The sequence below is a fragment of the Drosophila nasuta genome, chromosome 3 (genome assembly GCF_023558535.2).
Source record: "Drosophila nasuta strain 15112-1781.00 chromosome 3, ASM2355853v1, whole genome shotgun sequence".
In the NCBI taxonomy this organism is placed as follows: Eukaryota; Metazoa; Arthropoda; class Insecta; order Diptera; family Drosophilidae; genus Drosophila; species Drosophila nasuta.
The window spans coordinates 52,351,880-52,368,519 of record NC_083457.1 but is presented as its reverse complement, the minus strand read 5'-3'; the positions used below and the strand labels follow the sequence as shown (position 1 = coordinate 52,368,519).

General features: G+C 40.1%; 2 protein-coding genes across 2 annotated transcripts; both read right to left on the bottom strand.

Moving 5' to 3' along the window:
* Positions 1-6,006: 6,006 nt before the first annotated feature.
* Positions 6,007-11,009, bottom strand: LOC132789882 (glutamic acid-rich protein). Its single transcript, XM_060798195.1, has 8 exons — positions 10,864-11,009; positions 10,351-10,678; positions 10,230-10,277; positions 8,919-9,367; positions 7,665-8,364; positions 7,277-7,600; positions 6,569-7,209; positions 6,007-6,506 (listed from the first exon to the last, which is right to left on the bottom strand). Exons 2-8 carry the CDS (start codon positions 10,672-10,674, stop codon positions 6,197-6,199), a joined length of 2,796 nt encoding a protein of 931 aa, XP_060654178.1. The 5' UTR covers positions 10,675-10,678; positions 10,864-11,009; the 3' UTR covers positions 6,007-6,196.
* A 486-nt stretch (positions 11,010-11,495) lies between these two features.
* Positions 11,496-16,471, bottom strand: LOC132794179 (glutamic acid-rich protein-like). The gene is given in 9 exon segments (XM_060804461.1): positions 11,496-11,963; positions 12,026-12,666; positions 12,733-13,056; positions 13,121-13,820; positions 14,381-14,829; positions 15,699-15,746; positions 15,820-15,927; positions 15,929-16,145; positions 16,326-16,471. Coding segments are annotated over 8 exon segments (2,763 nt in total). The 5' UTR covers positions 16,142-16,145; positions 16,326-16,471; the 3' UTR covers positions 11,496-11,683.
* Between the last annotated feature and the right edge of the window lie 169 nt (positions 16,472-16,640).

Here is a 16,640-nt window from a genome sequence, read left to right as displayed (position 1 = left end):
AATGTACTGGACAATGGGGATTGCATAATGGCAGTGTGCATATGTCAAATGTGTCTCGTAAATTGTAGTTGTTATTTGGATCGCTCTCTGCTGCTAATAATTATGGCTCATGCGAGACTATAATTTAAGTGCTGCGACAAGCGGCTTATTAAATGACGTACAATTTTAGGCTAATTTACGGCGATTGCCAGTTTGAATATTGGCTCAGTTAACTGAAACGCACTTTAGCACTTTGCTTGCAAAAGAAGCTCAAACTGCTTGCGCAAGTAAATAAACTATTAAAATGCTATAAATACTTCGAAGCAATTGCAATGCGGACATTGCATTCTACAGTACAAAATTTCATTGCATACTTTCGAGCGCAGCTGTAAAAGAATTGTTCTGTTTCCCACTGTTTCATTTCCACGTTTCGATTTCGTTTGTTCGCTTCCCTATTTTTGCCTATCTGCCGCCATAAATCAAAACTGTCAAAATATCAGTTTGCATTAATTAAAAATGAAGCGAAGCAGCGAAACATAAAACAAAAAGGCGCATTCTAATTTATGTGGAAGTTAGTTGCTTGCCTCATTGGGTCGCAAATACAATTAATATGGCTTAAACATAAACGATTTGTTTGTTTGTCTTTTATTGGACCCCATGAGAACCAGTCGGGCGTAAAACCGCCATAAACATTAACTTTAACTCGTGATTCATACAATTGCAGCCTGCGGTCAAGTTGAAGACAAAGCAACAGACACCCAAAAGAGGAGTTCGCAATTTGCTTAGTATACAAGTTTATCTCCTCTTTGCAATCACAATCACACAAATCTTTAGCTCTAATATGTATCTATAACTTTGTCCGGGATCCGGGTTTTTTTGAAGCATGTCTGTGCCAGAGTATGTGCATAATTTGCTAATGAGCCTCGCGTCCAGTCAACTGTAGACAATTTCGATTGGCATTACATGAATGTGTGCTATGTTTGTGTTGTGTTGTGTGGGTCGGGGGCATGATCATTTTTTTGGGTCTGACTTCTTTGACTCAGTTCGTGAGTGGTTATATGATTTGCGTTTTCCTGGTATTGCTTTATTTGGCTTCTCGCCATTTCTTCGACGCATAATCACAGAGGCTGGTGCGAGTGGAGCGTCGATTTAATGATCCGTTTAAGTGCTGCACGCTTGGTGGCAGCTTGAATTTTCACCTGCTCGCCGGTCGGTCGGTCGACGTAATCCGTAACCCATAACCCGTAGCATAGAAAAACAAAACGCTGAGACAATCAGCTTACTGAGTTAATGCTTTTTTATTCACGCCACGATTCAAACAAACTAATGCGTTCGATAATGAGCCGCTGCCAGACAATTGATATCGATGCTCAATGCTTGATGCCCGATGCCCGATGCCCGATGCACAGCTCAGCATGTGGCCAATGTGCGACCTTGTGAAAATTTATTGCCGTTGGCAAACGGCATCAGGCATCAAGCTCGTTAAATGTCAAGAGGGCAAAAAGGAAAAGCACAGGTTGAATAGATCGCATTGCGAAGAGAGTTATGACTATTACGCATACGCCGCATTGCACAATGCATCTGTTGCTGACTTGATGAAAGAAATCAAGAAAAGCGTTGCACCAGGCACCTCAACACCCAAATACCCAAATTCCAATATAGACCCAAAAACACCATCATCAGGGCACACAAAACAATGCACATGCACAATGGCAGTTATGAATGACGACGACCACGACTCCAACTCCAACTCCAGCTCGAAAAGAAAAAATAAAATAATCATAGAAGATAAACAACACAGCAAAGACTCAAAAAATAAGAAATCAAAAAAAATATATTTAAGAAAGTGTGCTCGACTGTGAGTTACCCGCTACACATTTTTAATAAAAGCACAACAGTGCGGTAATATTCTTAAAATACTAAATCGATATACCAAATACAGATTTGGGTATTTATTGGTATTTGTTGTTAATTTTTACCAAAATAGTATACTGAAAATTCAGCTTTCTGCACGCTTTAGTATTTTTCGGTATAATATACCAGAATAATATATAGTATATTAGTATTTTTGGTATATTATGCCGGAATACTATATACTATTCTAGTATTTTTCATAGCATTATAACAAAATAATATTGAAATATACCGAAAACTGTATTTGGTATATAGATTTGGTATTATACCAAAATAAAATACCGAAAAATACTAAAATATGCCGAAATCTGTATTTAAAATATTGATTTAATGTCAAATAAAACTTTTCATATTTTTTCGGTTTATTAGTTCAACACAGTATATCAAAAATACTAAAATATTGTGTAGTACTTTGATATAATATGCCGAAAAATGCTAGAATATACTTAAAACCGTAATTGGTATATCAATTTAGTATTTCTTTCAACATACCTTATAGAGTATTAACCAGATACCAGAAAATAACAAGTATTGTCAAAAAAATTATACCTTCATCCCATTTAGATCATACGGACAGATGACTATATCATCTAAGCTGTTGACGCTGATCAAGAATATTTATATTTACTTTACGAGGTAGAATGTGGCATTCCTTCTGCCTGTTACATACAAATCCAATGTTATAATACCCTCCCAATCTATGGTTAGCGGGTATAAAAAGATTTTCACACTACAAAGAGCGAGTCGCTAGCGAAGCATGTAAACTCGTCTTTGGCTTAGCATTAGCAATAAGCTGTCTCGTTCCCTTTCTCCCCTCTTCACTTAGCTGTCCCCAAAGTGCCTTCATTTACATATTGGGCGTGAGAAGAATGAATGAAGCTTGCAAAAACAAACCAAAAAAATATAATATATATGACAGGCCAAAATAGACACTATGTGCATCTTTCCCAGATGCAGCTAGATACACCTGGTCTGCTTTAATTAGATCTGCATACGTTTATTTAGCGCACCGAGCACCGCCCTTGCTGTATCTATGCAAAGATCAACACACATCCATGTCTCATTTTCAATTGCATGCTAAAAATTGCCAGCTGATGTAATAGTTTTTTTCTTTTTTTTTTTTCTTCGGGGTTTTCGCGGAACTTTGTTGAGGAATGTTTTGCTGTATGAACTACGTATCAATTAGCATGCGGAGTTTTCCCAAAAGACAGCTATTTGCCTGGCCATGGTTTGTTTCTCTGTGGTCTCTGTGGCAGCAGCACAACAATTAAATTCTCTCCTCCATTAAGATGGCTTAAATGCCCGGTGATCAGGCAAAGCCACAAGGCTGCCAAAGAGTCGCGTGTGAAATATTCACACATTACACTTAAGCATTGAGCATTGCAAAAAAAAAATAAAAAGAAGAATGGCCAGCTAAAAATGCGCAATTACATAAATTTTATATTTTGATAAGTTTTGTGAATGAACAAGGATGAGTGCATTAGCCGATCATCATCGATCTATCTTAAGCTTTTAACATTGTCTGCAATTTTGAATTTTTGTTTAGAAATGAAAACAATAAGAGAAAAAAAAAACAATTACATAAATTTTATTTTTCGCATTCGCATTGATAAATCTTGGTTGTTGTGATTGAACAAGGATTAGTGAAGTAGCCGATCATCATCGATCTCTGTTAAGCATTTTACAATGTGTTAACAGATCACTTTTGCAACCTCTAAGAAATAAAAACAATGAGAGAAAAAAGCGCATATACTAAAATTTTACATTTCGCTATTCGAATTTATAAGTCTTGGCTATTGTGAATGATCAAGAATTAGTATTTTAGCTGATCATCATCGATCTATCTTAAACTTTTAACATTGTGTCCAATTTTGAATTTTTGTTTAGAAATGAAAACAATAAGAGGAAAAAAGCAATTACATAAATTTTATTTTTCGCATTCGCATTGACAAATCTATTGCGAATGAACAAGGATTAGTGAAGAAGCCGATCATCATCGATCACTGTTAAGCTTTTTACAATGTGTTAACAGATCACTTTTGCAATGTCTAAATATGAATTTTTGCTAAGAAATAAAAGCAATGAAAGTAAAAAAACAGTTATATTAATTTAATTTGTTGATAGGTCTTAACTATTGTGATTGAACAAGGATTAGTGAAGTAGCCGATCATCATCGATCTCTGTTAAGCTTTTTACAATATGTTAACAGATCACTTTTGCAACCTCTAAGAAATGAAAACAATGAGAGAAAAAAGCGCAATTACATAAATTTTACTTTTCGCATTGATAAGTATTGTCAATGAAGAAGGATCATCATCGATTAAGCTATTAACATAAGCTCTTAACATTGTGTTAACAGCGCGCTTTTGCAATAGCTAAATTTGAATTTTTGCTTAGAAATGAAAACAATGAGAGAAAAAGTTAAAAGAGAGACCTTGCGTTACAAAACCGTTGATTATCAAAAGCATTTTGTATAGAGACAAAATGTATGCAAATTCCACATCTTTTGAGTGTCAAGGCTTTTTACAAGAATTACCCACAAATGAAAATAAAAATAAACCTCAACTTAACGATGTGAAAATGTGTGTGTGAGTAAAACAAAAGCTTATTTTTAAATACCAGCAATTAGGCACGCACCCGCACAAAAAAAAAATAATCACGACATCTCTGGCAACACACATGGAACAATCCATCCATCCATCCATCCATTCACTGGCATTTCAATGAAGTGGCCAAATGATTTAATTTAACAACTATTTAAGATACAAGATGAGAAATGTCAATGCCCAGAGCGGTAAATGCGTAACTAGGCAGCCATTCAATACACTTTAAAGTGCGTTGCCTGTTGCCTGGCATTAAAGACATCGAGACACCAACTATTTTTCGTCTAGAAAACTTGATTTTGGCCAGCAAAAACTACAACACCAGCTCCCACCTTGGCATTTGAAAATGTGGCAAAGTGCACAGCAGAAAAAAAGCTGCACAACAGGAAGATGGCAAAAATAAATATGTATAAAAAAAAGCACCCGTTGAAAATTTCTTAATAGAAGCGCCAAAAGCAGCAACCAGTAAACAAAAAATAAAAAAAAAACTTTACAACAAAGTAAACACACAAACCGCAGATTAAATGCTAATGGTAACGGAGGCCCCTCAAGTCAAAGTTGAAGCCGGCAAGCGGTAAGCTGGAAACCGGATTTTTTGAGGCACAGAACAATGCGCGCATAAATCTTGAGGCAGCTTGAATGCAATTTAACCAAAGCGCCGAATGAGCGATTGCCAGGGATTAACTTTTGTTGCTGGCAACCAGCAACCAGCAACGAAGTGGACAGACAGACTTGGCATATCATAAAAACCAGGTAGACAGACAGACAGACAATCTGCAAATAACCAAATCAAAACTTGACATTGTGATTGTCTCTCAGTCATTCGATACAACAAAAAAAGGAAGCAACTGCAACAGCAATCGAGGTGGCAATGTTGCTGCTGCTGTTGCTGGTGAGAAAGGCGCCCCTATATATTAACGCATATTAAGTGGCATATTGTGCAATGCTGTGGCACATGCAAAGCAACTACAACTACAACATAAACAACAACAACTACAACACCATCGACAACAACTACAAAAGATCCAACACATCTCGCCACATTGGCGGCTCATTCATTTAAAAATCCACAATCCTACGTGACATGCCAGTGAAAGTTAATTTGGCGAAAAATTATGAAATCCAAATGAAATGTTTTCCTTTCAGCTGCCAGTTGCCAGCACATTGTCTTCTTGGAGCGGAAATAAACAGGCAATGCCAACTGTGGCTCCAACTCCCAATTGCGGTAACAGTAGCAACAGCAACACCAGCAGCAGCAACATAGTTTTGTCCAAGGTTAATAAATACATCCGATAAGATGGTGGCGCACCAGAAAAATCCACTTAATCAAATTAAACAACTGCCATTTCTGTCTCCCTCTCTATCTCTATCTCCAGTTGACTGTCCATGCCCTGTCTGGCCCAGCAATTCCCATTGTTATCGTCTAGTTTAGAAAGGCCACGCGACAACGCTCCGAGTGTGCCACATGCCGCACAGGTGGCTGGCTGGTTGCTTTGCTTCGGTTTGTTTAGTTGATTTAAGTTTAAATTTATTAAACATGACTCGCACACATTGTGCAGCTTTCAGCCATACATATTACAATGTAAAAGTTGAATTTCAATTGTTCATTTTTTTTGTTTGTTTATTGCAACCAAATCATTGGTTGCAGTTAACTACATGTGTATGGACTAAAGACTTGCTATTTCTGCTGTTGCTCGGGATCATTTTGTCTCAGCTGCCGACTTGGTGGCCCCCTTGATAGCCGCCGCCGAGGTGCGTTTCAAGCTGACCATAACGTTGCGTTTTGTTGATGCCGGTCCGGGTCGAGTAGCCTTGGCCGCACTGCTGGTTGCCTTGGGCGTTGCTTTCTTGGCGGCCACTGGCGACTCTTGTTTGCTGGCTGCCTTGGTTGGTGTAGCAGTTGTTGAGCTGGCTTTCTTCTCGCTTGATTTGTTGGCTGATGCCTTAGTCTCTATTTTTCCCTCATCAGCATTGCCATTGGCTTCATCCTTGTTAGCCTTGTTCTTCTCACTGCAAATAGTCCCAATATCACAAATAGTTAAGGTATTGCTGATTAAATGTTTACTGCTTACCTCTCAATGTCAATATTCAGGACGGACTCATCTTCATCCTCCTCGTGTTCCTGACCTAGTGGTTCCACTTCTGCCAAGAGGTCACCGAGATCTTTATCCACATCCTCCCAAAGTGCATCATTATGAGTTTCGTCTACATCCTCTTCAGCCTCGTAATCTTCATCATCTTCCTTCATGTCCATTTCAATATCTTCATCGGCCTCAGCCTCGTCTATATCTTTCGGTTCATGCAAATCTTCATCGCCCTCCATTTCATCATCACCAACTTCGGATTTACTCTTTTTCTCAGTCTCTTCCTTATGCCGCAAATAGTTCTTAACATGCGAGTGTTGCAGAGAATGCTTCTTGATATACTCCTCCAAGGTCACATCGCCCTGCTTTTGGGAGTAATGATTGCACAGTTCACAGAAGAATGTTTCCACAGACTTAATAAAGTCCATGCCAATGAGGCCGCGTTTGCGTGTCTCCTCATCCTCGCTTTTTTGAGCAGTTTCAGCCTCCAGCAGCATTGCATCCACATCGGCATCCATGATGTCATCATCGATCTCACCCACCGAATCAACGGTGAGGAATTTGTTCAAATCTATCTCACGCTCATCCACGCTATCCTCCGATCCAGACTCATCATTGCGTGCCTTATTCTGTGAAAGAGCAATCATAATTATCAAATCTTTGACAAAGCCAGTTTCTCTCCTGAGAGAGACTTACTCGAATGTGCTCCAAGGAGCAGCGATGGTTCTCGTACAGCATGGCATTCTTAAAGGCCAAATGACAGGAGCCACAGTAGGGCATCAAGAACTTCTTAATGGTCTTGTGGTGCTCCGATGCCTGATGCAGATTCTTAGGTTGGCGATAGGCCAAACGACAAAGGCGGCAATAGCGCGACTCGTACTCCTCCTTGCTGTTCTCCTCAATCTCACGCTGTGTGGTCCGTTGACGGGCGCGCATCCGTTGCAAGTCGGCACGTTGTCTCAACGCCACTGTGCGCATCGAGTTCTTGTGTGTGCGCGAGTTGAGATGATAATGATATTCCTGTTGTAATAGAATAATATAATTAGTATCCTGAACCAACTATTGATTAACTTATACAACTTACCTTAAAAGTCACACACTTGATGCGGCAGTGGACGCAGGTGAGCTTGATGAACGTGCGCTTGCGCAGATTGTTGTGATCCTCGTCGCGATGACGAGAACTAGTGCGACGCTCTTTACGCTCCTCATCGCTGTCGTCCTTCTCCTTGCGCGATGAACGATCCTTTTTGCTGGACTTCTTTGACTTGGACTCTTTGTCATCGCCATCTTTGTCCCTCTTCTTTTTACTTGACGACTTTTCGGCTGTACTCGACGATTTGCTCTTCTCTTTGGGCTTATCAGCAGCATCGCCAGCATTATCGGTCTTGCCTCCCTCATCATCTTCCTCATCGTCGGACTTCTTTTTCTCCGTCTCATTGCCAGCATCGTGCTCATCGTCATCGACCTCTTCTTTCTTGATCTTGGCCTCATTGGACTTTCCCTCGGCATCATCATGGGACGATATTTTGGTGCTGCGTTTCTTGCTTGGCGACGACTTTTTAGTCGTCTCGCTCTTCTTCTCTCCATCTCCATCGGCTGCATCTTTCTCGTCGTTACCATCATTGTCGTCATCCTCATCCTCATTGTCATCCTCGCCTTCATCATCGTCATTAGCTTTCTTCTTCTTGCTTTTCTCAGTATCGCCATCCTTGTTATCAGAGTCATCGTTGTCATCGCTAGAGCGACCGCTGCTGTTCCCTCCCTGGCGTTGACGACGCAACGAGCTAACAATCGGCAACGTTATCGATATCGTTATCGTTACCGTTGTAGTTTTCGATTTGTTTTTGAATTGTGTGAATTGAGTTGAAAGGAGGGAGTTTGTGATAAGTACACAGTGTATAATATTAAGATGGAAGCTAATAAATATTTGTTTTTGTCTTAGTGTCGTGGTTTCGTTTTCTTTGATTGACATGATCTATTAGATTACATTATACATAATAATTATATATCGAAGATTCTCTCTCAATCTATTGGGTTTTACAAAAAACATCTCACATCAGTTTGTGAATTTAGCCAATAATTGTTCATAACACTCGATGGCATATAATATAAATATTTATAGTGTTCATATCACGCACACATATAGTTGAATTGTCTAGTATCTGACGATCTATCGCAGCACTCTTTCATTTTCTGCTGATCATTTTACAGTACACAGAATTTGACTTTACTCTTATTCTGATTTGATCTGATTGAATTTGGATTTTATACTTTTGTTTAAGGAATGTTTGTTTTAAGATTGTTTGGTTTTTATACTTTTACTTGTTTGTCTATTTACCTTTTCAGCTGTTGTATCTTGAGCAAGCGTGCCCGATCTTTTTGCTGGGCATAGAGCAGCTGGCGGCGCATGGTGCGCAAATCGTTGGATTCATTGATGCGTGGACGCACAATCCTCATGGTGCCCATGCCCCGCATGTTGTTGCGTATTATGCCGCCGCGTATGGTCATTGAGCCTCGCGGTCTCGATATATAATTGCTGCCAGCAACGCTTCGCAACAGCGGGCGCTTTGGCGGACCCATCGAGGAGTCGCGTTGATGTCGCTGACTGCCCGATTCTTCACGTGGCCTATACGAACTTGAGCTGCCGCCACCGCCGCTGCCACTGCCACCACCGCCGCCGCCAGTGCTGCTGCGTGGATGGTAACTGGACGATGATGAGCCCATATTCTGCGATGATGACGATGGGCGATCGTTGTGATCATTTGACGAGGACGTGCGACGATAATCCTATGACGATTGATGAGTAGGAAGGAGTGTAGAGGAGCATTGTTTTTGTTGTTTTTGTTTTGAAATTTTTGGATTTTGATTTCATATTCGAATATACATAGGTAGTTAGATATACATAAACATACACACCATGGATATATGGTGTATACAATTTGCATTATTTTGTTGGATGATAAAGAATTGCTTTATAAATGTTTATATATATATTTGTATGGGGTTATCTCAAATGCAATACAATCGTTATCCTGCAGCAAGTGTGTGTAGTAGTAGTAGTTATAGCATGATGAACAAACCTTACGACTTTTGAGCTATTTAGATAGATTAGATTTGATATAAATTGACATATTCTCTACGCATCTAGACGTTTATTCATGGGCTTATATATAGCGATATCTGATGCGATATCTGCTGTTGTCGGAAGGAAGAAACTGTCTGTCTGTTGTCACATATATGCATTTATGAGCGATATAACATTAATGGTGTTCACCATTTCAAGATTCAAGATTGATCGCAGCCCTCACGAGGCCGCTCTTCAATTTCTCTTTCTCTCTGTCTGGGATTAATCTCCCTGTCTCTTTTGGAATATCAAAATCGATCGCAGAGGCAAAATCTTTGCTATATGCGTTATTGCTGTTATATATAATATGTGCTTTATATATATAAGCATTCTCAAATTGCTCTTATCTGGCAACTTTGAGGGGCAAATTCCATATTAATTTTTAGAATCCGGCGTTAAACCTTCACAAAATAGTGCTATAAATATTTGGAAACTCATTAAAATCACACAGACATTGACCGCGATCCTTTAAATCGTATAAAAAGCGAATAATATACACATAAATCACTCTAAAACAGAACTTACGTCTTGACGAGGCCGTTTGCGGTCATCATTGCGATCCCTAGATGTATCCTATAAGGGGCATGGTGAATATTATCAAAGAGTTCAAACAATAAATATATATAAATAGCAGTTTTGCACTCACATAGCTGCGCTTGTGGCTAGAACCGGAGTCATAACGTCCACCAGTGCTTGAATTATGATGATTGAACTTGTCGCGATTGCGATTATCATAGTGTTCATTATTGGAGTTACCGCTGCCTCCCCCTCCACCACCACCTCCACTGTACCGATTGTTGTTATAGTTGTTCTCGTAGCGTCCATTGTTGGGTCGGTAATTGCCCTGAGTACGCGTATTCACGTAATTGCTAGAGTTGCGATTGTTGTAGTAGTTACCACCGCCACCGCCACCGCCACGCATAGTTCCGTAGCCACCTCCACGTGGAACATATCCGCCGCGTCCTCGCATTTTGCTAAGCAAAACAAAACACACAAATATAGACAACCTATTACATATGTATACATACAGCGGGTAGTTTGCCCGAAGCACCCTGTGTTCGTTAGGCCGCAAGGTGCCGGCGACGAAGTGGCAAAAATCAATACTGTTTTGCCACCGTAGTCTGTTGAAAAAATCACACTTTATCTACACTGCAAATACCTTTTATCTATTTTATTACAATCACTAAACGTTTCACAATAAAGTTTTTAGATTTACTTTGTCTTGATGGCGGAATTATCTGCTTATTTTATCACACAACTTTCGGAACTGACTGCTGTTCCCGTCGACAAATGAAAATTTGTAACAAAGGCTGGGTGGGAGAGAGTGACCGAAACTTTGCAAATGTAAATCTAGTTGTGTGCCCATAAATATACCAAAAATACCGAAAAACGTGCGATATATTATATTCAGCATAATTTTCGATTTTCAAAATTTTTTTTCTTTTTTTGAATTGTTTTAAAACTGTATTTCTTTTTGTCATAGAAATTGTTGCGTAAAAGTTGCAGCTTATTTCAAAGTCTCATATCATATTTTCATATACACATATACATATGTATGTATGCTTACGTACCTTCTTCTTTAAATTGTATTATTGAAAATATTTGGTCCTTGATAAAAAGATTTTATCAATTTATTTCTAAATAAAAAATTAAAATTTGGATTATATCAGCAACAAGATTTAGTCTGCGAACTTCACGATCCCATTATTATATTACCCTTAGGTAAAACTAGGAGCTACGACTTATATTTAATGCTTAGTAAAGACGTGCAATTGAATAACTCGAGTCGGAAAATATTTGTTTTAGTAGTCTTGCATGTATTATGCATTTTTTAGATATACATATTACAATGTAAAAGTTGAATTTCAAATATGTTATTTTCGTTGGTTTATCGCAACCAAATCCTTGGTTAACTCTATGTTTACGATATATGTATGCATCTCTAGACTGTTGCTGTTAGCCCCTGCTACTGATCGAAATCATTTTGTCTCAGCTGCCGACTTGGTGGCCCCCTTGATAGCCGCCGCCGAAGTACGTTTCAATACGGTGCGTTTTGTTGATGCCGGTCCGGGTCGAGTGGCCTTGGGCGTTGCTTTCTTGGCGGCCACTGGCGACTCTTGTTTGCTGGCTGCCTTGGTTGGTGTAGCAGTTGTTGAGATGGCTTTCTTCTCGCTTGGTTTGTTGGCTGATGCCTTAGTCTCTATTTTTCCCTCATCAGCATTGCCATTGGCCTCATCCTTGTTAGCCTTGTTCTTCTCACTGCAAATAGTCCCAATATCACAAATAGTTAAGGTATTGCTGATTAAATGTTTACTGCTTACCTCTCAATGTCAATATTCAGGACGGACTCATCTTCATCCTCCTCGTGTTCCTGACCTAGTGGTTCCACTTCTGCCAAGAGGTCACCGAGATCTTTATCCACATCCTCCCAAAGTGCATCATTATGAGTTTCGTCTACATCCTCTTCAGCCTCGTAATCTTCATCATCTTCCTTCATGTCCATTTCAATATCTTCATCGGCCTCAGCCTCGTCTATATCTTTCGGTTCATGCAAATCTTCATCGCCCTCCATTTCATCATCACCAACTTCGGATTTACTCTTTTTCTCAGTCTCTTCCTTATGCCGCAAATAGTTCTTAACATGCGAGTGTTGCAGAGAATGCTTCTTGATATACTCCTCCAAGGTCACATCGCCCTGCTTTTGGGAGTAATGATTGCACAGTTCACAGAAGAATGTTTCCACAGACTTAATAAAGTCCATGCCAATGAGGCCGCGTTTGCGTGTCTCCTCATCCTCGCTTTTTTGAGCAGTTTCAGCCTCCAGCAGCATTGCATCCACATCGGCATCCATGATGTCATCATCGATCTCACCCACCGAATCAACGGTGAGGAATTTGTTCAAATCTATCTCACGCTCATCCACGCTATCCTCTGATCCAGACTCATCATTCCGTGCCTTATTCTGTGAAAGAGCAATCGTAATTATCAAATCTTTGACAAAGCTCAAAAGCTCATGAGAGAGACTTACTCGAATGTGCTCCAAGGAGCAGCGATGGTTCTCGTACAGCATGGCATTCTTAAAGGCCAAATGACAGGAGCCACAGTAGGGCATCAAGAACTTCTTAATGGTCTTGTGGTGCTCCGATGCCTGATGCAGATTCTTAGGTTGGCGATAGGCCAAACGACAAAGGCGGCAATAGCGCGACTCGTACTCCTCCTTGCTGTTCTCCTCAATCTCACGCTGTGTGGTCCGTTGACGGGCGCGCATCCGTTGCAAGTCGGCACGTTGCCTCAACGCCACTGTGCGCATCGAGTTCTTGTGTGTGCGCGAGTTGAGATGATAATGATATTCCTGTTGTAATAGAATAATATAATTAGTATCCTGAACCAACTATTGACTAACTTATACAACTTACCTTAAAGGTCACACACTTGATGCGGCAGTGGACGCAAGTCAGCTTGATGAACGTGCGCTTGCGCAGATTGTTGTGATCCTCGTCGCGATGACGAGAACTAGTGCGACGCTCTTTGCGCTCCTCATCGCTGTCGTCCTTCTCCTTGCGCGATGAACGATCCTTTTTGCTGGACTTCTTTGACTTGGACTCTTTGTCATCGCCATCTTTGTCCCTCTTCTTTTTACTTGACGACTTTTCGGCTGTACTCGACGATTTGCTCTTCTCTTTGGGCTTATCAGCAGCATCGCCAGCATCATCGGTCTTGCCTCCCTCGTCATCTTCATCATCGTCGGACTTCTTTTTCTCCGTCTCATTGCCAGCATCGTGCTCATCATCATCGACCTCTTCTTTCTTGATCTTGGCCTCATTGGACTTTCCCTCGGCATCATCATGGGACGATGTTTTGGTACTGCGTTTCTTGCTTGGCGACGACTTTTTAGTCGTCTCGCTCTTCTTCTCTCCATCTCCATCGGCTGCATCTTTCTCGTCGTTACCATCATTGTCGTCATCCTCATCCTCATTGTCATCCTCGCCTTCATCATCGTCATTAGCTTTCTTCTTCTTGCTTTTCTCAGTATCGCCATCCTTGTTATCAGAGTCATCGTTGTCATCGCTAGAGCGACCGCTGCTGTTCCCTCCCTGGCGTTGACGACGCAACGAGCTAATAATCGGCAACGTTATCGATATCGTTATCGTTACCGTTATAGTTTTCGATTTCGATTTGTTTTTGAATTGTGTGAATTGAGTTGAAAGGAGGGAGTTTGTGATAAGTACACAGTGTATAATATTAAGATGGAAGCTAATAAATATTTGTTTTTGTCTTAGTGTCGTGGTTTCGTTTTCTTTGATTGACATGATCTATTAGATTACATTATACATAATAATTATATATCGAAGATTCTCTCTCAATCTATTGGGTTTTACAAAAAACATCTCACATCAGTTTGTGAATTTAGCCAATAATTGTTCATAACACTCGATGGCATATAATATAAATATTTATAGTGTTCATATCACGCACACATATAGTTGAATTGTCTAGTATCTGACGATCTATCGCAGCACTCTTTCATTTTCTGCTGATCATTTTACAGTACACAGAATTTGACTTTACTCTTATTCTGATTTGATCTGATTGAATTTGGATTTTATACTTTTGTTTAAGGAATGTTTGTTTTAAGATTGTTTGGTTTTTATACTTTTACTTGTTTGTCTATTTACCTTTTCAGCTGTTGTATCTTGAGCAAGCGTGCCCGATCTTTTTGCTGGGCATAGAGCAGCTGGCGGCGCATGGTGCGCAAATCGTTGGATTCATTGATGCGTGGACGCACAATCCTCATGGTGCCCATGCCCCGCATGTTGTTGCGTATTATGCCGCCGCGTATGGTCATTGAGCCTCGCGGTCTCGATATATAATTGCTGCCAGCAACGCTTCGCAACAGCGGGCGCTTTGGCGGACCCATCGAGGAGTCGCGTTGATGTCGCTGACTGCCCGATTCTTCACGTGGCCTATACGAACTTGAGCTGCCGCCACCGCCGCTGCCACTGCCACCACCGCCGCCGCCAGTGCTGCTGCGTGGATGGTAACTGGACGATGATGAGCCCATATTCTGCGATGATGACGATGGGCGATCGTTGTGATCATTTGACGAGGACGTGCGACGATAATCCTATGACGATTGATGAGTAGGAAGGAGTGTAGAGGAGCATTGTTTTTGTTGTTTTTGTTTTGAAATTTTTGGATTTTGATTTCATATTCGAATATACATAGGTAGTTAGATATACATAAACATACACACCATGGATATATGGTGTATACAATTTGCATTATTTTGTTGGATGATAAAGAATTGCTTTATAAATGTTTATATATATATTTGTATGGGGTTATCTCAAATGCAATACAATCGTTATCCTGCAGCAAGTGTGTGTAGTAGTAGTAGTTATAGCATGATGAACAAACCTTACGACTTTTGAGCTATTTAGATAGATTAGATTTGATATAAATTGACATATTCTCTACGCATCTAGACGTTTATTCATGGGCTTATATATAGCGATATCTGATGCGATATCTGCTGTTGTCGGAAGGAAGAAACTGTCTGTCTGTTGTCACATATATGCATTTATGAGCGATATAACATTAATGGTGTTCACCATTTCAAGATTCAAGATTGATCGCAGCCCTCACGAGGCCGCTCTTCAATTTCTCTTTCTCTCTGTCTGGGATTAATCTCCCCTGTCTCTTTTGGAATATCAAAATCGATCGCAGAGGCAAAATCTTTGCTATATGCGTTATTGCTGTTATATATAATATGTGCTTTATATATATATATATAAGCATTCTCAAATTGCTCTTATCTGGCAACTTTGAGGGGCAAATTCCATATTAATTTTTAGAATCCGGCGTTAAACCTTCACAAAATAGTGCTATAAATATTTGGAAACTCATTAAAATCACACAGACATTGACCGCGATCCTTTAAATCGTATAAAAAGCGAATAATATACACATAAATCACTCTAAAACAGAACTTACGTCTTGACGAGGCCGTTTGCGGTCATCATTGCGATCCCTAGATGTATCCTATAAGGGGCATGGTGAATATTATCAAAGAGTTCAAACAATAAATATATATAAATAGCAGTTTTGCACTCACATAGCTGCGCTTGTGGCTAGAACCGGAGTCATAACGTCCACCAGTGCTTGAATTATGATGATTGAACTTGTCGCGATTGCGATTATCATAGTGTTCATTATTGGGAGTTACCGCTGCCTCCACCTCCACCACCACCTCCACTGTACCGATTGTTGTTATAGTTGTTCTCGTAGCGTCCATTGTTGGGTCGGTAATTGCCCTGAGTACGCGTATTCACGTAATTGCTGGAGTTGCGATTGTTGTAGTAGTTACCGCCTCCGCCACCGCCACGCATAGTTCCGTAGCCACCTCCACGTGGAATATATCCGCCGCGTCCTCGCATTTTGCTAAGAAAAATAAGTCACGTAAACACAAATTAGCTATTATATATTATCACGGGGGGTTTGCACGGAACACCCTGTGTTCGGTTAGGCCGCAAGGTGCCGGCGACGAAGAGGCCAAAAATCAATACAGTTTTGCCAACGTAGTCTATTTCAAAAATCACAGTTTTTTTGCACAGCACAAACCTTTTATTTATTTTATTATATTCACTATACGTTCCACTATAAAGTTTTTAAGTTTATTTTATGCTATCGTTGAATAACGTTCTTATTTTATCTCACAAGTTCTAAAACCGACTGCCGCCTCTGAAGAAAATTTTTGACAATGGTTGTGTACCAACAGTGTGACCGAAACTCTCCTTTTCGAAATATACTGTTTTGGAATGAAAAATACCAACTCTGTTCAGATTATTTTATTTTGGTATACAGCTATCGATTTAATATCCCGCACTTTTAAATAGTGTATAGAAAAAAAGAAACCCAGTGGAAAACAAATTTAAT

What these genes read in the sequence shown, in the direction of transcription:
- LOC132789882 (XM_060798195.1), bottom strand. Translation starts at nt 10,674, where the DNA reads ATGCGAGGACGCGGCGGATATGTTCCACGTGGAGGTGGCTACGGAACT. An exon ending in GCAAACGGCCTCGTCAAGAC is followed by an intron (nt 9,368 to 10,229) that starts GTAAGTTCTGTT and finishes CAATCGTCATAG; the next exon opens with GATTATCGTCGCACGTCCTC. An exon ending in AAGATACAACAGCTGAAAAG is followed by an intron (nt 8,365 to 8,918) that starts GTAAATAGACAA and finishes GCCGATTGTTAG; the next exon opens with CTCGTTGCGTCGTCAACGCC.